A 24,543-nucleotide genomic window follows, 5' to 3' on the forward strand; every position below is an offset into this window, starting at 1 on the left:
TGTACCTATCCGTCCCTATGTGTCCCCCAACCAACACACTTACCCTAAACCGAGTTCGTACCCTATCACCAACCGTACCCCCTAAACCTAAATCTTGACCTTAAACCAGGTTCATATCCTCTACACAACCATCCTGTTTCGTCTGGTCCTTTGGTTTAAATGTTGATTTCATTCATGTAATCGATTTTATGATCTTATGCACTGCACTTGTTTTTATGTAGGGAAGCAGGTAGCCTAGCGGTTAAGCGTGTAACCGAAAGGTCACTGGTTCGAATCCCCAAGGTGGAAACATCTGCAGTTCTGCCCTTGAGCAAGACAGTTGACAAACAACAACTGTTCAACGGGCGCCGATGACGTGGATGTCGATTAAGGCAACTCCCTGCACTTCTCTGATTCAGAGGAGTTGGGTTAAATGCGGAAGACACATTTCGGGCGAATGCATTCAGTTGTGCAACTGGCTAAGCATCTCCTTGCATACGTTGAATGTCCGCCAAATAAAATGTATCATCATTAAACTATTAAACAGAACCTAACACAGACAGACAGGCTCGTGCACACAGAAAAAGGTTCCAGTATTTATTCTATTCTCTTTTGCCTTCAACCATATACATTTTACGGGGAAAAATTAATAAAAATGAATAATAAATTCCAACCATCTATTATGGACAAAAGGCGTGTTTGTGACGGTGCGTAATGGGGCTGAAGTTGCATTCTGGATTCAGATGCACCACGGACATGTAGGGTTACACCAATAGGATGCCCCCTAACAACGTCCAATGAGAGACTTAACCTCCCCCTCATCCCCCCTCTCTCTTTCCCCATGCATAGCAGAAAGAGGCCAAGAAAAGTTAGGGACTCGAGTTGATAGTCAAGATCCCCCTCGGTTAAACAAACGAACGAGTACTTGAGCTCAGTAAATATTACTAAGAAGAGGAGATTTTGGAATCATCGGTTTGTTGCCATTTATATGTCAGATCAACTGTTCTTTGGCAATGTTTTCCAGCCCCAGTACGTCCACACCCTTCTCGGTTAAGGATATATTAAACCTGGAGCACCACACTAGTGCTGAAGATCTGGTCTCACTGGACATCTCTCCACGGATGGACTGTGCCTTACCGACCTCCTCCTGCATGCTGGGCCGCCTGAAACAGGAGCCGCTTCGGGAGATGTTGTCTGGAGGCTCGCTGTTTGGAGAGGAGCTCCATGAGGCTAAAGACAACAGAAATACTGCCCTCAACTTCGCCGCTGCCTTCTATGGGAAATCTTTCTTAGAAATGGACATCAAGGATGGCAAGACGGACAGATTTGAGGGGAAATACAGAAAAGGTAACAGTTTATGATATTAGTATCGAAATAGCCCTAAGTGAACGTCTGAATAATTATGCCTATGTGAAAATCTGAATAATTATGTAAGTAACTAAACAGATTTGCGTCGGACACAATCTAAAACGTGTAGGCTAAGGATAAGACATTTCACAAGGGGTGTAATAGTAATGCTACTCCTAGTGTACACCCTTATTCTGGAATAAGAACAGTCAAAGAGGCCTAATCTATTTTACAATTTAAGGAGAAAATAAAGGAAAGTTGTGATTGAAGTTTAGATTGAATTCTCTCGTCGGGATACCAAACAGTTCCATTGAAGTTTGATTACAATTTAGAAAATATAGCAATCATAATCGACTGAACCCATTTTACTTTTTGGACTCTAGGATGTAGGGCAGACCTAGAACGCTTGTCTAAAATATGTCTTGCTAAAAGTCTCCGAGCTGAATTCCTATTGTTGGGTCCTTTATACAATTTAACATACTGGAATTAAATTAAATACGTCTTAATTTATTCGTTTATTTCTATTCCACTAGACATGTCCTACATCTCTCAGAGCGAGCCGGTGGTGGACCTGAAGTCAGAGGACCCGGATCTGCCCACCAAACCCCGGAAGCGCAGGAAGCCGCGCGTGCTGTTCTCACAGGCGCAAGTGTATGAGCTGGAGCGTCGCTTTAAGCAGCAGAAATACCTGTCGGCTCCGGAGAGAGATCACCTGGCCGGAGTGCTCAAACTGACCCCCACACAGGTCAAGATCTGGTTCCAGAACCGCCGCTACAAGTGCAAGAGACAGCGACAGGACCAGAGCCTGGAGATGGTCGGTATCCCGCCGCCGAGACGCATCTCAGTCCCAGTACTGGTCCGAGATGGGAAGCCCTGCCTTGGAGACTCGACGACCTATAATAGTTCATATAATGTGGGCCTTAACCATTTCACTTATAACAGTTACCCAGCGTTCAGTAATTATCCCAGTCCTGGCTGTAATATGAACCATGTTTGTGATTATCCCACCACTGCGGTGCAGTCTATCCAGCCCTCACAAAACAACGGGAATTACATCAACTTCGGCATTGGGGAGTTAAATAACGTTCAAAACACGTTTCCGTCCGGCAATGGAGTGTCTTCTTTACATGGCATCAGAGCGTGGTGAACGAATTATCGAAATATAACATTATCGTCAGACAAATTGTTTTAAATTGCATGCGCTTTTGCAATGGATGCATAGGCTTACTTAAGTGTTATGTCGATATATTCCATGTACTGTACTTCGGCGGGCAAACTCTTGATGGATGCTTAAACTAAATACATTGTATTTTCATTAGGTTACTAGTTTCTGAGATGGAATAGGGAGTTAATTGTGAAGTTGTATATGAGATGTAGGTATCTACTTCAGTGGGAAGGGGAAATATGTATACAATGTCAGTGGACATCTTACCCTCACTATCACCGTTTTCTTTGAGGTCACAAATGTACTATAAGGCAATTATGTTTGTAGGTACTTAATACACGTATTATATGTAAATAAAGCTTTTCTTTTATGTAAATTATAATTTTTCTGCATGAATTTGATAGGCTATTTCACGGGGGCGGACTACAGGACATATTCTGAGGCAGTGGTGGGAAAAGTACCCAAATGTCATACTGTAGTAAAAGTAAAGATACCTTAATAGAAAAAGTGAAAGTCACCCAGTTAAATACTATTTGAGTAAAATCCTAAAGGTTTTAAATATGCTTAAGTAATCAAAAGTAAATGTAATTACTAAAATGTACTTTTTACTTTTGATACTTAAGTATAAATCATTTCAAATTCCTTATATTAAGCAAAGCAGACGGACACGTTTTCTAGTTGTTTTATTTTATTTACAGATAGCCAGGGGGCCAACACTCGGACATCATTTACAAACAAAGTATATGTTTAGTGAGTCCACCAGAGCAGAGACAGCAGTGATGACCAGGGATATTCTCTTGATAAGTGTGTGATGAATTAGACCATTTTCCTGTCCTGCTAAGAATTCAAAATGTAACGAGTACTTTTGGAAAAATGTATGGAGTAAAAAGTACATAATTTTCTTTAGGAATGTAGTGAAGTAAAAGTTGTTAAAAATATAAATAGTAAAGTAAAGATACCTCAAAAAACGACTTAAGTATTACTTCAAAATTATTTTTACTTAAGTATATTAAACCATTGTCCCGAAGGACATTTTTTAAATGAATAAATATGAACAAACAACTAGAACGGGATACAATTATGTCACCTGATTATTTCTAATCATCTTCAATTATTTAGAAATTATTTCTAAATATGAAATGTAACTTATCGACCAATTATAATTTTAGGCCTAGTGCTTTCATAGAACTATAGCCTATCACTACGAATTCTATCAACCATTAATTATTTAAAAGGCTAAATGTAGTATTTTATTTATAATATTCATTACTATTATGCTTAATAAAACATGGTTTCGCCTAATTGTATTGTATTATTAATCCTATATAATAATAGCCTACATTAAAATCGTTACAATAGGCCTAGACGACAACAATTGTCAAATCGATAAGGAAATAATGTTCAAGATCACACAATCTAAAGCATTTAAATCATTTTTAACTTTACAGCCATTAAATCTCCAGGGTTTTTTCTTCAGTTTCACGACTCACTAGCCTACAAATTGAATAAACACCAGGCCAATCCTAGCACATAAAGATACCATATGTCAGTGTGTTTTAATATCAGGAAAATCGTCCATCACGGTAGCCTATAGTAATTGCCATTGTCTATAGCCAGCACACATTACCAGTAATCCGTGTCAAACAATCTCACCCGCTACCCGTAAAGCGGTTCACGTATGTTTAACGTCAGGGTTAAACCATTCAAGTGGCTATTAGAGACCTTCAATCTACTATAACCGGAAACTAAAGTTGTTTTTTTTAACACAACGACTTACCGGCCTCTCCATAAAATATGTTTGGAGCATGTCACGCAATTTTGACTAAATAAGACAAATAAGTGGAGGGCTTTAGACGTTACTTGTATATAGGCTAAGTCTATAGGTCCGGCCTACAAGGTCACGCCCAGTTAGACTTTCTTCTACAGGTGCATGTCAGTCCCCATTAGGCGAGGTCGTGAGATAGCATCACTGACATAATTTAAATATTTACAGAAAGGTCTGTGACCGCTCAGAAGGGTTGTGTTTAAAGTCCATCTGTTTCTACTGACGACACGTCAGTAGAAACAGTTCAGGGTTTGGGGAAATGCGTTCATCATCCTCATCCTTAATCAGACAGTTACCGCTGATCCACAGTCAAATTCTGAAATCGCCCACAGGCCCCCAGAAATACACTGACAAATGTATTTTGAAACGGCACCGAATAACCTACAAAACCATCACTGCACATGCAGGCCCTAAATTAAAACAGCATTGTTTAATGTGCCTGTAGAGTGGACAAGTAATAGCCATAATATTTATTGACACCTGTCATTAATATGCCTATATGATAATTGCATGTTAGTAATTTAACAGACACTTATCCCAGTGTCTTACAAAAGATGCCGATGAAACTGATTTATATACAGTGTCTTCAGAAAGTATCCATACCCCTTGACCTATTCCACATGTTGCCTTTCAGCCTGAATTCAAAATGGATTAAATATATTCTCACCCATCTACACACAATATCCCATAATGATAAAGTGAAAACATGTTTTTTTTTTAGAAATGTTAGCAAATTTATTTACAATGAAATACAGAAATATAACATTGACTTAATTATTCACACGCCTGAACATGGTTTTCCCTCTATTATTTTGCCTGTGCTTAGCTCCATTCCGTAAAAAAATGTATCCTGAAAAACTCCCCAGTCCTTAATGATTACAATCATACAACATGATGCAGCCACCACTATGCTTGAAAATATGGAGAGTGGTACTTAATGTGTTGAATTGTATTTGCCTCAAATATAACACTTTCTATTCAGGACAAAAGTGAATTGCTTTGCCACAGTTTTTGCAGGATGCATGTTTTGGAATACTTTTATTCCGTACAGGCTTAATTATTTTCACTCAGTCAATAAGATTTGTTTTGTGGAGTAACTACAATGTTGTTGATCCATCCTCAGTTGTCCCATCACAGCCATTAAGCTCTGCAACTGTTTTACAGTCACCATTGGCCTCATGGTGTAATCCCTAAGCGGTTTCCTTGCTCTCCAGCAACTGAGTGACTGGGTGTATTGATGCACGATCCAAAAGGTAATTAATAACTTTACCATGCTCAAATGGATATTCAATGTCTGCATTTTTTTTCCTACTCATCTACCAATACTTTAGGTGCCCTTCTTTTGCGAGGCCTTGGAAAAATGCACTGCTCGACTGAGACTTACAGATAATTGTATGTGTGGGGTACAGAGATGAGGTAGTTGATCAAAAAGACAATGCAATTTGTTATGTGACTTGAGTACTATTTCACTCCTGAATGTATTTAGGCTTGCCATAACAAAGGGGTTGAAAACTGAAATTCCTGCTTTTCATTTGTAATTAATAACATTTCTAAAGACACACTTTGATATTATGGAGAAGAGTGTGTAGATCAGTGACACATCCCAATTTAATCCATTTTAAATTCAGTCTGTAACAACAAAATGTGGAAAAAGTTAAGGGGTGTGAATACTTTCTGAAGGCACTGTAGCACATTAAAAGCCCTTTAGGCAGCATTGTGTGGGGGAGCCCACTTCCCCTCACTCTGTGGTACTCAGTGTAGAACACAGTTCAGGGCCTGCCACTAAACAGGACCTATTCACATCTCAAGATCATGCACACCTCTCCTCTTGATTGACACTATCACAGTGCTCTGTAAGAATAGCTCCTTTTGCTTGACATAGAGCTGCTATAAGTGTGCAGCTAAAGGGACGGGATGAGGAATTGGCCAAACACAATGGCTGCCACTTTAAAACGAGTAAGAACCGCTTAGCCTTCTCTTAGGTCTATTGACTCTCTCCACATGTACTCACTAATGCGTGTCACTGTCAAAAATGTTTTTTTGAAATGTTGTATTGTCACATAGGTGCAGTAAAATCTGTGGTTTCATATGGTCAACTGTAGTAGTACAGCGTACCTGGAGCAAATGATGGTTAAGTGCCTTGCTCAAGGGCATATCAGATTTTTCACCTTGTCAGTTTGGGTATTTGAACCAGCAACCTACCGGTTACTGACCCAACGCTGTAACCACTAGGCTATCTGCACAGTCTGTCCCCATTGATTCGGAGTCAGATATGACATATAACACACACAACTGAGACAACTCAGGTAGACAAAGTCAGAGGCCTTTATTGGTACACTGAACAGAAACGTCAACAATTTCCCAAATTACATGTGAGACCATCACCACAAAGAGGGGTGGAGAGGTCATGCAGCTACCAGCCCCCCTCTACACACATCCCTTACAAAGTGTTGAAAAGGCAACGTCAGATAACAGGTCCACGCCAACCTAAAAATACCCCCCCACCCTCCACCCCCGGTGGAAAGAAAGGGAGCAGGAGAGGGAAACGGGTCAGAGTAATCTGCTTTTCTGGGTCTTATCTGAAGAAAGGCAGAGATGCATGGTTCCTTATCGGTGACTATGTGATTACTGCCACAGCTTTTCAGATTTGTTTCTGCCCTGGTGCCTGGGCTGCTCAGTTCCCCCTGCTGCTAGCTTTTCTGCCCTGGTGCCTGGGCTGCTCAGTTCCCCCTGCTGCTAGCTTTTCTGCCCTGGTTGGTCAGCACTGTACCCAGTACAGTTCACCCTGCTGCTAGATTTTCTGCCCTGGTTGGTCAGTACTGTACCCAGTACAGTTCACCCTGCTGCTAGCTTTTCTGCCCTGGTTGGTCAGCACTGTACCCAGTACTGTTCACCCTGCTGCTAGCTTTTCTGCCCTGGTTGGTCAGCACTGTACCCAGTACAGTTCACCCTGCTGCTAGCTTTTCTGCCCTGGTTGGTCAGCACTGTACCCAGTTCTGTTCACCCTGCTGCTAGCTTTTCTGCCCTGGTTGGTCAGCACTGTACCCAGTACAGTTCACCCTGCTGCTAGATTTTCTGCCCTGGTTGGTCAGCACTGTACCCAGTACAGTTCACCCTGCTGCTAGCTTTTCTGCCCTGGTTGGTCAGCACTGTACCCAGTACTGTTCACCCTGCTGCTAGCTTTTCTGCCCTGGTTGGTCAGCACTGTACCCAGTTCTGTTCACCCTGCTGCTAGCTTTTCTGCCCTGGTTGGTCAGCACTGTACCCAGTACAGTTCACCCTGCTGCTAGATTTTCTGCCCTGGTTGGTCAGCACTGTACCCAGTACAGTTCACCCTGCTGCTAGCTTTTCTGCCCTGGTTGGTCAGCACTGTACCCAGTACTGTTCACCCTGCTGCTAGCTTTTCTGCCCTGGTTGGTCAGCACTGTACCCAGTTCTGTTCACCCTGCTGCTAGCTTTTCTGCCCTGGTTGGTCAGCACTGTACCCAGTACAGTTCACCCTGCTGCTAGCTTTTCTGCCCTGGTTGGTCAGCACTGTACCCAGTACAGTTCACCCTGCTGCTAGCTTTTCTGCCCTGGTTGGTCAGCACTGTACCCAGTACAGTTCACCCTGCTGGCAGCTACTGAGAGCAGGCCTCACCACTGCTGAGCCAAGCCAGCTAGCTCCGTAAGGAAATACTGACGACCAGATGCTAGACCAGAGTCACTGAAACTTGTGTGGGTGATATGCACATCCTACATGTCCACGCTGCTGCTTGGAGATTCATTTTTGTTTATTTTTACACTATTTAATAATAATGTGCTCAAAAACTGATTACATTACAAAGAATGTGTTACACATTGACATGAATCCCTATACTTTAAATAATGGTCAGGCGAAAATGTAATCTGCATTAAATAAGGCAACTACTACAATACATTTATTTCTCTTTTAGAGCAGGATATAAATAACGGGGCAACAGCTTTAACTTCCTGCGATGGAACAATACAGTAACATGGTAATCATAACAATTGGTTACATTCAAACTTTCCTGTAAGTATAGCAAACAGCTGATATTCCTTCCATGACAAACAAATAATGTTTAAAATAGGCTTATCCCCAAAGCCATTTCTACTGTGTGTGTGTGTGCACAGGTCTTTAATATGTTGATTTGGATTTACATTAATAAGCAGTATGTTAATCTTACAATACTTATCTCTCACGACTCACTTATGTCATAAATGAGCTTATATGATCATAGTTACTCGAATCAAAGTTGCTCTAAAAGTAACTTAGTTAAAGTTAGTTGTGTCTGGTCTGGAGGAAAAACAATCTCTTCTTGAGGATGTAGAAGATCGCGGTGAGAAAGAGTACGAGAGCGAGGAAGATTACCAGTTTGTCAGTGAGCTCCCTGAGGTTGTACATAGTGATGAGCTTTCTCCCCAGCTGGATGGTTCCGGTCATGGTCTTAAACTCATCATTCATCTCCAGGACTGCCTGAGACGAGGTTGCTATAGAGGAGAGAGTCCACACTGGGCAAAGACTTTGGGTTTGGACATACAGTTGAAGTCTGAAGTTTACATACACCTTAATCAAATACATTTAAACTCAGTTTTTCACAATTCCTGACATTTAATCCTAGTAAAAATTTCCTGTCTAAGGTCAGTTCGGATCACCACTTTATTTTACGAATGTGAAATGTCAGAATAATAGTAGAGATAATTATTTATTTCAGCTTTAATTTCTTTCATCACATTCCCAGTGGGTCAGAAGTTTACATACACTCAATTAGAATTTGGTAGAATTGTCTTTAAATTGTTTAACTTGGGTCAAACGTTTCGGGTAGCCTTCCACATGCTTCCCACAATAATTTGGGTGAATTTTGTCCCATTCCTCCTGACAGAGCTGGTGTAACTGAGTCAGGTTTGTAGGCCTCCTTGCTCGCACATGCTTTTTCAGTTCTGCCCACAAATGTTCTATAGGATTGAGGTCAGGGCTTTGTGATGGTCACCCCAATACCTTGACTTTGTTGTCCTTCAGCCATTTTGCCACAACTATTAAAGTATGCTTGGGGTCATTGTCCATTTGGAAGATTAATTTGTGACCAAACTTTAACTACCTGACTGACGTCTTGAGATGTTGCTTCAATATATCCACATCATTTTCCTACCTCATGATGCCATCTATTTTGTGAAGTGCACCAGTCCCTCCTGCAGCAAAGCACCCCTACAACATGATGCTGCCACCCTGTGCTTCATGGTTGGGATGTTCTTTGGCTTGCAAGCATCCCCCATGTCAAGCAAATAGGCACTGAGTTTGAAGGTAGGCCTTCAGGTACACCTGCAATTGACTCAAATTATGTCAATTAGCCTATCAGAAGCTTCTAAAGCCATGACGTCATTTTCTGGGATTTTCCAAGCTGATTAAAGGCACAGTCAACTTAGTGTATGTAAACTTCTGACCCACTGGAATTGTGATACAGTGAATTATAAGTTAAATAATCTGTCTGTAAACAATTGTTGGAAAAATGACTTGTGTCATGCACAAAGTAGATGTCCTAGCTGACTTGCCCAAACTATAGTTTTTGTGAAGTGGTTGAAAAACTAGTTTTAATGGCTCCAACCTAAGTGTATGTAAACTTCCGACTTCAACTGTATCAAATACTGCCAGCTGTTACTGCCAGCTGTTTGCTTGTATTTAAATAAGGCACCTGAGAAAGAAACCGTCCTTGGGTCCTCCATTTTGAAGTCTTTTGGTGGAACCATCTCCATATTGTTCTCACCAGTGGTGTAATGGAAGGTAAACACAGCAAATGGCACTTACACACCTTTTTAAAGTTGCTCAAACGTTTACCCACCTATTGCAAACAAATGCATTGTAAATATAGGGAGCATTACTTTATTCACTGTGAAAGGCGATCAGTGTTTACCCACTTTTTACCACTACATCACTGCTTCTCATTCATCTAGTTCTTACAGATGTGTAAACACTGAAGGAAAAGGGAGTTGGGGGATGGGGTCAGGGGCCGAAATTATAAACACTACTGTCCTCTCAGAAACAAGACTCCGATATCATTCACTCTCTGTACTCTAGGGGGAGCCACTCAGCCAGCATGGTTATGGATTCCTCACTCTGCGTCACCTGCTGTGACATCATCTGGCTGATGCTCATCAGGCTCTCTGTGATGTCACTGGACGTCTGGGCCAGGCCCTCTTTGGTCACCTTTCTGATTGGAGGGGGAAAAAAAAAAACACATTCTAAATCTTCATAGTAACAGACAACAATAAGACAAAGTATAAACACACAGTGGGTGAAATAAGGGAAAGACAATGAAACACTCCAGAAGAGTATCTAGAAACAGGCAATATCGTTTACCTTTGTCTAAATTCACTATCTCCTCCATAGAGAAGAGATTCCTTCTCCAGGTTGTCCAGCGACAGTTTACTGTCCAGGTTGGCTTTCTTCCATACTGTCTGGTTAATGTAGGGACAGAAAACACACCGTTTCATTAGGATGCTTGCGTGCAGTTTATGCAGTACAGTCTGGATTCAGTACTGAAGCAACAGCAGTAATCCACACTCCTACTGTGCTAATCCACACTCCTACCGTGCTAATCCACACTCCTACCATGCTATTATACCTGAGCATCTGCCTGCGGTGTCTGTCCACCTCACTGAGTAGAGCCAGTTCGTCTGACTCCTTGTCATGCTCCCTCCCCATCTGATCTAGGTCCAGTCAAATACTGTTCAATTCGTCAACAATAACTATGACGAAAAATACTCGTCAAGTACTTATTTTTCCTGATTAAAACTATGATAACGTGACGCCCTGTGAAAAAAAACATTACCTTTTCATTTTAGTCAACAAAAATCTGACGAAACGAGAATTCCACAACAGCATAATGGACATTTAATTTGTCATTAAGCATTTTTTCATACATTTTGTACAATCAGAAACATGCAAGCAAAATAATTCATGCAATCCTCTCATTGACAGAATTTACACATTTCAGTTGCGCGGTCTGATTGAGCTGATCTGCCCGGCTCTGCCACACAGTCACTTCAGTCACATCAATAGCTCTATTTCCCCATGTGCGCTGTTTCATTCATCTGTGTTGCGGCTCTCATGCCGCAGTCAGGAAATGCGACACGTGGTTAATTTTTTCATATGGGAAAAATGAATGCTATTTGTTGACTATTAAACGTACAGTAATGCTTCTGGCATTTTTTGTAAAACTCAAATACCCCTTTAAATGAAACCACTAGAATTTAACCCCTTGACAGTTATGATGGAAAGAAAATTAGAGCTGTAAATTGTTGAACCTGTAGCCAAGCCTTTATAGACTATATGGTTAATTACGGCTGGCATTGGTTATAATCTGCCACAATATCAAATGTTGCCAGCTAAAGTATACGAGGCCTAGTTGGACAAGGCACGTGGTGGAAATTAGAGGTAGCCTAAATATTCGTTATTTAATAGACAAAACGCACTGACTAAGTGACTAAAACTAGACTAAAATTGTCCAGATTGTCAGTCGACTGATAACTAAAACTAACTAAGGATGAATCATCCCCAGCTTCCAATTGGCTCATTCATCCCCCATCCTCTCCCCTGTAACTATTACCCATGTCATTACTGTAAATGAGAATGTTTTCTCAGTCAATTTACATGGTAAAATAAGGGTTAAATAAAAATTAATGAAATGACTAGAAGTTTATTTGGATAGTCCATCTGTAGATGCTCTTTAGACTATCAGTAACATTTAAACTAACTATATACTAACCCTAAAGCATGAAACACGATAATCTCGCTGCTGATAGACTGCCAATATGTATTTATTACAGTAGGAGGCCGTTTCTTGTCTCGCTAGAACAAACGCGGTACCTGCTGCGTGCTGAACCGGTAGCAACGAACCTACAGCAATGGTTGTCAGTAGCCAACAACTTGACTTTGAGCCAATCAGAGAGCACAAACCTCCACGAAGGGGAGCATAAAGAAGGGCATTTTCTCTGTACATCCACGATGAGCCAGTCACACTTCATATGCAGTGAAGGCTATGGGATGGTAGCTACCGAAGTGACAGACGCAATGCCCACAACACTAAATACTTCCTCCAAACTAGCTAACCACTGTAGCTAGTATTGACAATATATCACAATAGATTAGCTAGTTTCTATGAAACAGCTGCTTGTGTTAGCTGCCGAATTAGTGCAGTATCCTTAGCCATGTTGTGCTAGCTAAGATGCTAACGTTAGCTAGAAAGCTAAACATTCGGCTATGGGCTGGCTGGCACTGGCAGTATGAGATTATAGACAGTGCCTTCAGAAAGTATTCACACCCCTTGACTTTTTCCACATTTTGTTGTTACAAATGTATTTTATTGTAATTTTTTGTAAACAATCTACACAAAATACTCTGTCAAAGTGGAAGAAAAAAATACATTTTTAAATGTTTTAATAGAAAATAAAACACTTATGTAGTGTTTTGATTGGATAAGTATTCAACCCCTTGAGTGACGACATGTTAGAATCACCTTTGGAAGCGTTTATTTCTGGGTAAATCTGTCTCTAAGATCTTTGCAAACCTGGATTGTACAATATTTGCCCCTTATTCGTAAAAAATAATATTTTGTTAGGTTATTAAAAAATAATGTTTTTTGATTATTTTGTTTAGACATTAAATTTAAATTTCCCAAGCTTTAAACATCCCAAGGAGCACTGTGCAAGCGATAATATTGAAATGGAAGGAGTATCAGACCACTGCAAATCTACCAAGACCTGGCCGTCCCTCTAAACTTTCAGCTCATACAAGGAGAATACTGATCAGAGATGCAGCCAAGAGGCCCATGATCACTCTGGATGAACTGCAGAGATCTACAGCTGAGGTGGGAGACTCTGTCCATAGGACAACAATCAGTCGTATATTGCACAAATCTGGACTTTATGGAAGAGTGGCAAGAAGAAAGCCATTTCTTAAAGATATCCATAAAAAGTGTTGTTTAAAGTTTGCCACAAGCCACCTGGGAGACACACCAAACATGTGGAAGAAGGTGCTCTGGTCAGATGAAACCAAAATTGAACTTTTTGGCAACAATGCAAAACGTTATGTTTGGTGTAAAAGCAACACAGCTGAACACACCATCCCCGCCAAATACAGGACCATTCTGGAAGAAAACCTGATGGAGTCTGCAAAAGACCTGAGACTGGGACGGAGATTTGTCTTCCAACAAGACAATGATCCAAAACATAAAGCAAAATCTACAATGGAATGGTTCAAAAATAAACATATCCAGGTGTTAGAATGGCCAAGTCAAAGTCCAGACCTGAATCCAATCGAGAATCTGTGGAAAGAACTGAAAACTGCTGTTCACAAATGCTCTCCATCCAACCTCACTGAGCTCGAGCTGTTTTGCAAGGAGGAATGGGAAAAAATGTCAGTCTCTCGATGTGCAAAACTGATAGAGACATACCCCAAGCGACTTACAGCTGTAATAGCAGCAAAAGGTGGCGCTACAAAGTATTAACTTAAGGGGGCTGAATAATTTTGCACGCCCAACTTTTCAGTTTTTGATTTGTTAAAAAAGTTTGAAATATCCGATAAATGTCGTTCCACTTCATGATTGTTTCCCACTTGTTGTTGATTCTTCACAAAAAAATACAGTTTTATATCTTTATGTTTGAAGCCTGAAATGTGGCAAAAGGTCGCAAAGTTCAAGGGGGCCGAATACTTTCGCAAGGCACTGTATATATTTTTACATTGAGACGTATTGGAGACAGGAGGATTAACTATGTATTTTATGTGAATCCGTAGCCAGTGGTGTAAAGTACTTAAGTGGTTTTTGGGGTATCTGTAATTTATTATTATATTATTAAAATATTATATTTTTAACTACATTCACTTCACTACATTCCTTAAGAAATTATTGTACTTTTTACTCCATACATTTTGAATGCTTAGCAGGACAGGAAAATAGTCCCGATTCACGCATTTATCAAGCGAACATCCCTGGAGTTCGATACTGCCTCTGATCTGGCATACTCACACATATGCTTCGCTGGTAAATTGTCTGAATGTTGGAGTGTGCCCGTGACCTTCCGTAAAAAAAAAAAAAAAAAAAGTGCCATCTGGTTTGCTTAATATAAGGACTTTGAAATTATTTATAATTTCCCTTTTGATACTTAAGTATATTTTAAACCACATACTTTTAGACTTTTACTCAAGTAGAATTTTACTGTGTGCCTTTTAACTTTATAGAAAATTAATAAAGTATCTTTACTTGTACTCAATTATGACAATTGGGTAACGTTACTTTTTCCACCGCTGTCCGTAACGTTAAGGTTGTTTTCACTTCGGCAATCAACTCTGTCAGTTTGACGCGTGGTCCTGTACACTCACTGATTTCCTCATTTCAATGAGTTCAAATCAAATCAAAATGTATTTGTCACGTGCGCCGAACACAACAGGTGTAGGACCTTACAGTGAAATGCTTCCTTACAGGCTCTAACCAATGGTGCGGGAAAAAAAGTGTGTGTGTGGGTAAGTAAAGAAATAAAACAGTTAAAAAGACATTTGAAAAGAGTAGCAACGATATATACAGACACCTGTTAGTCAGGCTTATTGAGGTAGTATGTACATGTAGGTATTGTTAAAGCAACTATATGCATATGATGAACAGAGAGTAGCAGAAGCTAAAAAGTGGCGTTGGGTTAATGAGAGATAAAGATCAAATCTGGCAAATGTATTTTGTGTGATATCCAAAACAATAAATCAGTCAAAATCTATTCCAACTCCCAGCCATTGTACCAAAATGGGTAGGTGGCCATTGCTGAATAAAGAGCCCAAACAGCTGCGACAGAAAACAAGGTTATTCTCCACAATGAGAACAGCAACATACGTATTATATAGTCAAGAACAAGAGCTTACTGAATCGATAGTCATACCTGCACGAGAGCTTTTACTTCCAAGTCATGTTTGATAATTTCTTGTTCGCATAGTCAGACGTGGACAAGAGGACACCATGCTCGACAACAAACCGCAAGGAATATCACTCGGTTAAAAAGAGGGTATTTTGGTGTTGAGCAACAAGAACCGGTTTAACAAAATGCAAAAACTTGTAAATCAATAGGTGGATTGATTGATGGTTTAATATCTATAATTTCTAAGGACAATGAATGAAAGCCATCACAAACACCCAATGAGGGACACATGGAATCAAAGAAAGGCCACATTACGTGCAACATACATATTAACATATGGGGTAGCTATAGTCCAATAAAAAGGAGCCTAAAGTTACTGTCTAGAGGCCAATTGGCTCTGGCAGGCGAACCAGTATGAATCGATTATTCATTGCGGTACGGTTCTAGAAACATAAAGCCCTTTACTTTCATATCACATCAAAAATAATTTCATGCTAAATATACACTTAATGCAGTTTTAACCAGTTATTTTACAGTGACACGTTTGTGGCGCCCATCTTCCATGTACACGCAGGTGTTCCTAGTCGCAGAAAGCGAATTAGCAGGTAGTCGCTTGTCTACCATAAACAAACGTTGTAAAAACGGAAATTTGACCGTTTGGGAACCCTAACCCTATTAAAAATAAGTGTAGTAATTTAACATATTTTTCCCTAGCTGATATGAAAGATACGTTCCTGTTTCCAAAACCTTACCGCAAGCGATGCTTGTTTATGTTTAGAGGAAGCATCGGGGCTCCTCTGGCGAGAAGTTGGTATAGTCAATAGGCGCTAAAGTTAGTTAGCGTCTATGAATGGCAAAGGGGGATACCTAGTCAGTTGTACAACTGAATGCATTCAACTGAAATGTGTCTTCCGCATTTAACCCAACACCGAATGGGCTAGGGTAACTAGTACCATGCCTTGCAAGATCATATATCAGTATTAGAGAATCAAAAAGTCACAGCACAATATACAGAACAAGCCATACAAATCAAAGAAAAGGTTGATACTTCCATTCTTAAAGTAGTAAAGAGGATATTTTCAGAAAAGTCCTTTGGGGATCAGTTTGTACGAAGCACCTTTGCAGGCATCTCTCCACACTCTCTAAGGTCAGGTGTCAAAGGCTGGGTAAGGCTCTAGATTTACAAGAACAGTTCCCTTTGTGAGGAGGCGATCGAGTGCTTCATTGGTGTACAGCAGTGAGTCAGGTCCTCTCCTACAGAGAAAATTTTTAAAGTTAATTATGTATTGCTTTTTCCATCTGGGCATTGCTTTCAGATCAGTGCAGATGATTGAGATGAGACGATTTCATAAAAAGTACAGATTAAAATAGATAAGGAGTGGAAGCCACAACTACAGACTACTATTGACAGAGGTTTATTTGTTAATCGATTCATTTCATCTTGTGGCCTACACATTTGTAGCTAAAAAGGCTGAATTGCCGTAGACTTACAGACGACACAAGGAGCCGAGGCATCTGACCGAGTTTACCTGTAGCGGGAGAGGAGACCGAGGCATCTGACCGAGTTTACCTGTAGCGGGAGAGGAGACCGAGGCATCTGACCGAGTTTACCTGTAGCGGGAGAGGAGACCGAGGCATCTGACCGAGTTTACCTGTAGCGGGAGAGGAGACCGAGGCATCTGACCGAGTTTACCTGTAGCGGGAGAGGAGCAAGGGCTGGTATACTAGGGCCAGTGGGTTTACCTGTAGCAGGGGATGGGCCGAGGACTGGTAGACTAGGGCCAGTGGGTTTACCTGTAGCAGGGGATTGGCCGAGGACTGGTAGACTAGGGCCAGTGGGTTTACCTGTAGCAGGGGATGGGCCGAGGACTGGTAGACTAGGGCCAGTGGTTTTACCTGTAGCAGGGGATGGGCCGAGGACTGGTAGACTAGGGCCAGTGGGTTTACCTGTAGCAGGGGATTGGCCGAGGACTGGTAGACTAGGGCCAGTGGGTTTACCTGTAGCAGGGGATGGGCCGAGGACTGGTAGACTAGGGCAAGTGGTAGTACATGTACCAGATGGTATCGTTCTTTAGAGCTGGTCCAAACAGAGGGTTGAGCTGGGCCAGGATCGCTATCAGCCAGCTGAAAACATACAACACATACTAATGATTACACATCTACATATGTCTGTCATGGCTTCTGTTATGTCTAACGGCGTTCTTTGTGGACCCCAGGAAGAATAGCGGTCACTAAGGCATCTAATGGGGATCTAAATGAGGAACAAAGATGCCTTGTTCTACCCTATAGTAATGGATGAACATCACAGCAGGGTAAGCTATAATAGAGGAATCCAACTAAGAGTTCAGCAGACTGAAGGAGACAACATATCACTAGATACTTCCCTCTGCTGCCGTGAACACCATCCCCATTATGTGGCCTCCACCGCACCCTGGTGGACATACGGCAAAGTAACATGACACGGCTTTATCTGCTAGCCTCAGCTTCAGCTTCAGAAGCTAAATAATTAACTAGGAAATGAAATGGCATCTCAGGACTACCAGGTTATATTGAATGGAATGATTACGTACAATACAAGCAATAGCCATACTCTCAGATCATTGACCCACCATACTCTAGGGATAAATGTATTTTCTCTATTGGAAAAAACGACCGCGATGAACTTTGAGCGTGTCAACATCTGTTAATGACTGGTAATCATTATGTACTGATGTTGGGACATTGAAATCGAGCTGCAGTCGTCCCAATCAATGTTAATGGCAAATGACCTAAGGGAGAATGGTGTTCCCTCTCTGTGTCTCTATGTGGGACAGATGCTGAACACTTCCCTAGCTCCAAATATAGGCCAATAGTCCCATTTCACACTTTCATGAAAGCAACATTATGCATGATGCAAGATTCAACACACACAACACTGGGCTTTAATCATTACCCCGATTCTGTTTCAAAACGTTTACGCAAAACAGAAAACGCAAAAGAGAGTTTCTATTGGTTAAATTCAGGTAGATCCTTCCCAGTTTCATTTGCTCTGTTTAATTCTTAAAACGGTAAAGGGTTTCCGTAATGAATACACCCTTGATGTTGCCCGCCTGCGCCCTGTTCCAACCAACGGAGCCAAATTAATACAAGAAGGGCCCTCATAGTGATACTGTTAAATATTCAGCTACATTCCTGGGAGGACTATACTTACAACAGGTAGCAGCAGACAGCAGTTAGCACCAACATGGTAACTATCACTCTGTGGAGGGGGAAAGAGAGGCATTATTGCACTGGGCCAAGACATTATTACAAAGCAGTAACAAGACATTAGGCTATAGACAACAACAAACCAAATGTTAGTCCTATATCTATGGTTTATTATGGCAAGTGCTCATCTCCCAGACGTCCTACTGGGCCTACTTCATGCAGATAGGGCTTTATTATGCCAACTTCAGTCACATGCAAGTGACAGAGCAGATGGGAACTAGAAATGGACTGGGGGAAGTTCCAAAATTACATCTTAATTCGTCTATTTCCATCAATTTTTATCCAACAAAACGAAATTTGCCAAATGTTAAAGTTTATTAGTACTTTAAAGTCAACTCAACTATTGTTGGCCATGATGAGCAATATATTTGACAATAGAAACAGCTGCCAAGTATAATAATTTAGCAACGGACTAAAAAGCTAATAAAAAGTTATTGGACGCATACACATAAAAATAGGTTTCACATTTTCCACGAATATGAATACAAGAGACATTTGAGGTCTAGCATGAAGTATGTCCTTTGTTTGCAAACTTTTATAGTTAGCAAGATATTGCTTTTTTCTATCATGTTAGCTAATTTACTCACCCTCTGTTCGGTCCCTTGGGGACAAACCACGGCACAACTCCACCAATAATCCCCCAAAACAGAGTCATCACCGACATAGGAATTACAAAACTAAGCTCCGCCATGTCTGTCTTTTGTTATAGAGTTTTAAAAGTAGAAAAAGTTAACTTATGCGCTTGACAACGCTTACACGACCTCGAAGTAGCGAAATGCTAACAGACTAGGAAGTATGGATCACATGACGTCGCCACAATAAACTGGGCTGGTAGTCAAAGATTTTTTATAAATAAACCAAGATAGACCACAGCCTGTCGTTTCCAATGCGAACAGATGGGTCATAGTGGGCAGAACAAGCATGCGGGTGGGCAGAGCCCAGCACGAGCTAGCGAGATCATATTGGCCCGTTCTAGCATACATCTGTATAGTTCCGTTGGGGACGCCTACTCTGAAATGCGCGTGTGCAATAACTAGATTTTGCACTCCTAAGCAATTTTTTACAATTTTAGCAAAGGCTACCATACTACCATATTTGGTAGTGAGTGGAAACGCCAAACGGATGCTTTATAATCCAGTGATATATCTGTCTCATTGTTCTGTGGGGTAGTGGTGCCAAAAGTTGTTCATAAACGGATCCTTGGAAACTTGATCCAATGGGAAAATCAATGGAGTTTTTGGATAAATGGCCAAAATATCTTAGACCTTTTTTCTATGAAATAATCTTCATCAACTAATGGCACTTTTTGTGAATTTTGAAGTATTTATGTAATAACAAAAAGCCCTCCAGGACACATACAGCACAGATTTACACGGTTCTCAAAACCTCACTCCAGGATGAGCCTACACAAAACACAGCCCTTAGTTTAAGTGTTTCTAAAATCCCCTATGGGAAAAAGGAATGGTGGAAAAACAATTGGGACCATTTCCTTGTTTGACCGCTAAGTTTTATGGGTATTATGACAGATACTGTGGTACTCTATGGAAGCGGGCCAAAATGAATTGACACCCTAAATCATTGCTGTGGCCGGATTTGGCCAGCGGGCCTTGTGTTTCACACATGTGACTTTGAGGGAACAGAGAGTGTGATTGTCTATGGATCTGAAGTAAACAGAGTTAATGTAAGTCCTCCAACCCTCCAGTCTATTACTAGGATAAATCACAGATACTTTCTCCTCCCTCTCTGAATAGTAACATGTCAATGAGCTGATCCAGCCTGTAACTTACACTCTCTGGGCTTCGTTTAATTGGACCATCAGAGTAAAGCTGTAAAGCTAATATTGATCTAGACGGGTTAATTGATCTCTCTAAGTGACTGCATAGAACAAGATGACTGGCCGTGATAGTCTGCTTGCCTGCCAGCCTATCTGTGAGTCTGCCTGTCTGGAAAGGGAAAGGAGATACCTAGTCAGTTGTACAACTGAATACATTCAGCTGAAATATGTCTTCTGCATTTAACCCAGCCCCTCTGAATCAGAGAGGTGTGTGTGTGTGTGTGTGGGGGGGGGGGGGGGGGGGGGCAGCTTCCCGCTGCCCCTGTCTGTCCTTCTAGCCGTTTGTCTGTTTGTTCACACTAGACTGAGTTGTGTGGTGGAGTGTGTCTCTGTGTTGTCTGGCCATAGAGAGCAGATCAGCCTCACATGTAGGGAATGTCTGGAAGGGTCAGCAGTGGGGAAGGTGGAACGTTTTAAGTTCCTCGGCGTACACATCACAGACGAACTGAAATGGTCCACCCACACAGACAGCATCGTGAAGAAGGCGCAGCAGTGCCTCTTCAACCTCAGGGGGCTGAATAAATGTACAGATGCACAATTGAGAGCATCCTTTTGGGCTGTATCACAGCTTGGTACAGCAATTGCACCGCCCTCAACCACAAGGCTCTACAGAGGTTGGTGCGGTCTGCACAATGCATCACCAGGGGCAAACTACCTGTCCTCCAGGACACCTACAGGACCTGATGTCACAGGAAGGCCAAAAAGATCATCAAGGACAACAATCACCCAAGCCACTGCCTGTTCACCCCGCTACCATCCAGAAGGTGAGGTCAGTACAGGTGCATCAAAGCTGGTACCGAGAGGCTGACAAACAGTTTCTATCTCAAGGCCATCAGACTGTTAAACAGCCATCACTAACACAGAGGCTGCTGCCTAGATACAGACTTGAAATCATTGGCCACTTTAATAAATGAATCACTAGTCACTTTAATAATGCCACTTTAATGTTTACATATCTTGCATCACTCATCTCATATGTATATACTGTATTTTATATACTGTATTGCATCTTGCCAAGCCGACGTCATTGCTCATCCATATGTATATATTCTTATTCCATTCCTTTACTTAGATGTATTGTTTTTATATATATATATATACCTTTATTTCAACAAGGAACACAGACTGAGACCAATGTCTCTTTTACAGCTGGGCCCTGCTTACAATGATTAAGAAACTACACAAGACAAAGAAAACGATCACAGATAACACAACAACAAAAAATACAGCAGCAGATTGTTACATTTACACACAGGTTATTCCCCTAACAGGTTATTCCCCTAACAGGTTATTCCCCTAACAGGTTATTCCCCTAACAGGTTATTCCCCTAACAGGTTATTCTACTAACAGGTTATTCCCCTAACAGGTTATTCTACTAACAGGTTATTCCCCTAACAGGTTATTCCCCTAACAGGTTATTCCCCTAACAGGTTATTCTACTAACAGGTTATTCCCCTAACAGGTTATTCCCCTAACAGGTTATTCCCCTAACAGGTTATTCTACTAACAGCACAAGAACTTGCATTACCCGAAACAGTTACAAGCAATACAAAAATAAAAATCCTCCAATAAATATTTAAAATGGGCGACAGGGGGACAAGAGTCTTAAGTTTAAGTTTAGTCTGCAGGCTATTCCATAGGCAAGGAACATAGCAGGAAAAGGTAGCCATACCCAACTCTGTGGAAATCACATGGGCCTCAAGTGTAATCCATGTTTGAGACCTGGTGTTGGGAATTCTAATTCTAATATTGATGAGTGATGATAAATAAGAAGGTAGTTTATTCAGAAGTGCTTTATAGACACCACGAGAGCTTGTTGTTCTCGTCTCACCGACAGCAAAGTCCAACCCACATTTTGATATAAAACACAGAGGTGAGTTCTGTAGCTAGCACCCGTAGTAAACCTAAGTGTGCAATGATAAGTAGCATCCAGCGATTTAAGTGTGGATGCCATAGCATGCATGTAGATAATATCCACATAATCTATAACAGACATAAAAGTAGCTTGCACAATTTGTCTTCTATTTGTAGAGGACAAACCTGTCCTGTTTCTAAAGAGGAAACCTAGCTTGATTTTTAGCCATTTATAAAGTTTGTCAATATGCATTTTAAAAGACAGTTCATCATCCAACCATATCCCTAAGTATTTATATGCAGAGACCTGATTAAATCTAGAACCATCTAAGCTCATAAGTGCAAGTGTATTTTCAACCAACTTTTTGAACCTATTAAAAATCATAAAATGTGTTTTCTTTGCATTTAAAACCAGTTTTAGCTGTATAAAGACCCTTGTAATATCTTCATATCTGTCTCCAATAGTGATAATGCTTGGTCAGCCGTTGAAGCGATAGAGTACATGACAGTGTCATCAGCATATAAATTAATTTGACACTTTCTTATCTCATCACCGCTATTGTTTATGTAGAGAGTGAACAGTAATGGACCAAGTATATAACCTTGTGGGACCCCTTTAACCAACTCCAATGGCTCCTACTGGATGTCCTCGACTCTAACAGCCTGATTTCCATCCTTTAGATAGTCATGAAACCAACGACAGGCATTGAATCCCAGTCCTATTGATGACAGTTTACCTAAAATTATCGCATGGTCTACAATGTCAAAAACTTGAGACAAATCTATGAACAAGGCGGTACAGGGCTTTCTATTATCTAGGGCATTAGTAATATCATTTACAACACGTACAGTGGCCATAATAGTACCGTGTTTAGGTCTGAAGCCAGATTGATTAGTAGAAAGAGTATTGTTAACAGTTAAAACATTCACTACCATCACCTCCCTTGAAGAGTGGTAAAACAAAAGCTGTTTTCCTACGACAAATGTTGGATTAAAGATATGCGTCACTGTACTAGAAATAACAGGTGCCGCAAACTTGAGTAAATATGGATCAGATAGTCAGCGCCTAATGATTTCTTAGAATCTATTGCAGATAGTGCCGATAAGACCTCATCTTCTGTGACTTTTTGAAAATTAAAAAACTGCTTTGAAAAGAAGAAAAAAAATTATGGGCCGAGGGATTGAAACAATAGACCGGTCAGGATCATGTTGGCCATTTTTTCATTCAAAAAGAAAACCATCAGAAATAAAATTCTTATTTAAAAACATCACAAATTTCCGTTCGGTCACTGATGATCCCAGATTCCGATGTAATTTGCTACGGCAGGGAAGTCAAGGAGTTTCCTCGTTTAAGTGAGTTAACAGTTTTCCAGAATTTAGCGGGATCACCAGCAGACTCTGTCATAGCATCAAGAAAATACCTAGATTTGGAATTTTTATCCCCTCCGTCCATTTATTTCTTAATTGCCTAAAAAGCAGCCAATCAGCTGTTTCACCAGTTTTCCTTGCCAAGGCCCATGCTTGATTCTTTTGCAGAAAAGGGATTTTCAAATCAGAGGAGAACGAAGGATTAGTTCAATTTTTTTACCCTAAATCGCTTTAACGGGCGTGTTGATCAGCCATAAAGGTAAACATTGCTGAAAAGAAAGAGAACGCTGAAACTGGGTCCATTATGCAGTTTACGGATAAAAGCTCTGAATAATAAAGGTAATGGATAAAGGCTTGCTCTGAGAAGTGTTTATAGTTTCTCTTTAGAATTGTACAGGGGTAGTTGTTTTTAGACTAGTATCTCTGATACATGCAATAGGGAACTGGTCACTGATGTCATTAGCAAATAACCCACTAGCTATATATTTGTGAGGTGTATTTGTAAAGATACGGTCTATTAATGCAGATTTTTGGGGTCTTTTGGATTAGGACAGGTAGGTATTTAGGTAGGAGATTTGTCTTCCAACAAGACAATGTTCCAAAACATAAAGCAAAATCTACAATGGAATGGTTCAAAAATAAACATATCCAGGTGTTAGAATGGCCAAGTCAAAGTCCAGACCTGAATCCAATCGAGAATCTGTGGAAAGAACTGAAAACTGCTGTTCACAAATGCTCTCCATCCAACCTCACTGAGCTCGAGCTGTTTTGCAAGGAGGAATGGGAAAAAATGTCAGTCTCTCGATGTGAAAAACTGATAGAGACATACCCCAAGCGACTTACAGCTGTAATCGCAGCAAAAGGTGGCGCTACAAAGTATTAACTTAAGGGGGCTGAATTATTTTGCACGCCCAATTTTTCAGTTTTTGATTTGTTAAAAAAGTTTGAAATATCCAATAAATGTCGTTCCACTTCATGATTGTGTCCCACTTGTTGTTGATTCTTCACAAAAAAATACAGTTTTATAT

At 40.8% G+C, this 24,543-nt stretch overlaps 2 protein-coding genes and 1 long non-coding RNA gene across 4 annotated transcripts; 1 reads left to right on the plus strand and 2 right to left on the minus strand.

The window, feature by feature from the left end:
- Window positions 1-917: 917 nt before the first annotated feature.
- LOC110504599 (homeobox protein Nkx-2.5-like) lies at window positions 918-3,121 on the plus strand. Its single transcript, XM_021583360.2, has 2 exons — window positions 918-1,326; window positions 1,860-3,121. Exons 1-2 carry the CDS (start codon window positions 993-995, stop codon window positions 2,471-2,473), a joined length of 948 nt encoding a protein of 315 aa, XP_021439035.2. The 5' UTR covers window positions 918-992; the 3' UTR covers window positions 2,474-3,121.
- Window positions 3,122-10,178: 7,057 nt separating this feature from the next.
- Window positions 10,179-13,089, minus strand: LOC118946020. Its single transcript, XR_005041156.1, has 2 exons — window positions 10,672-13,089; window positions 10,179-10,522 (listed from the first exon to the last, which is right to left on the minus strand). It is a non-coding gene; the product is annotated as an uncharacterized LOC118946020 (long non-coding RNA).
- Window positions 13,090-15,420: 2,331 nt separating this feature from the next.
- LOC110504600 (V-type proton ATPase subunit e 1) lies at window positions 15,421-19,366 on the minus strand. Of its 2 annotated transcripts, none has more exons than XM_036969930.1 (4): window positions 19,046-19,366; window positions 18,403-18,450; window positions 17,268-17,336; window positions 15,421-16,466 (listed from the first exon to the last, which is right to left on the minus strand). In XM_036969930.1, the coding sequence occupies exons 1-4, from the start codon at window positions 19,147-19,149 to the stop codon at window positions 16,361-16,363; spliced, it is 327 nt and encodes a 108-aa protein (XP_036825825.1). In that variant the 5' UTR covers window positions 19,150-19,366; the 3' UTR covers window positions 15,421-16,360. The 2 variants fall into 2 exon arrangements, with proteins under 2 accessions (XP_036825825.1, XP_021439036.1); XM_021583361.2 differs by having other exon boundaries at window positions 17,211-17,336; window positions 19,046-19,343.
- Window positions 19,367-24,543: the final 5,177 nt, after the last annotated feature.

The sequence above is a fragment of the Oncorhynchus mykiss genome, chromosome 31 (assembly GCF_013265735.2).
Source record: "Oncorhynchus mykiss isolate Arlee chromosome 31, USDA_OmykA_1.1, whole genome shotgun sequence".
Taxonomy (NCBI): domain Eukaryota; kingdom Metazoa; phylum Chordata; class Actinopteri; order Salmoniformes; family Salmonidae; genus Oncorhynchus; species Oncorhynchus mykiss.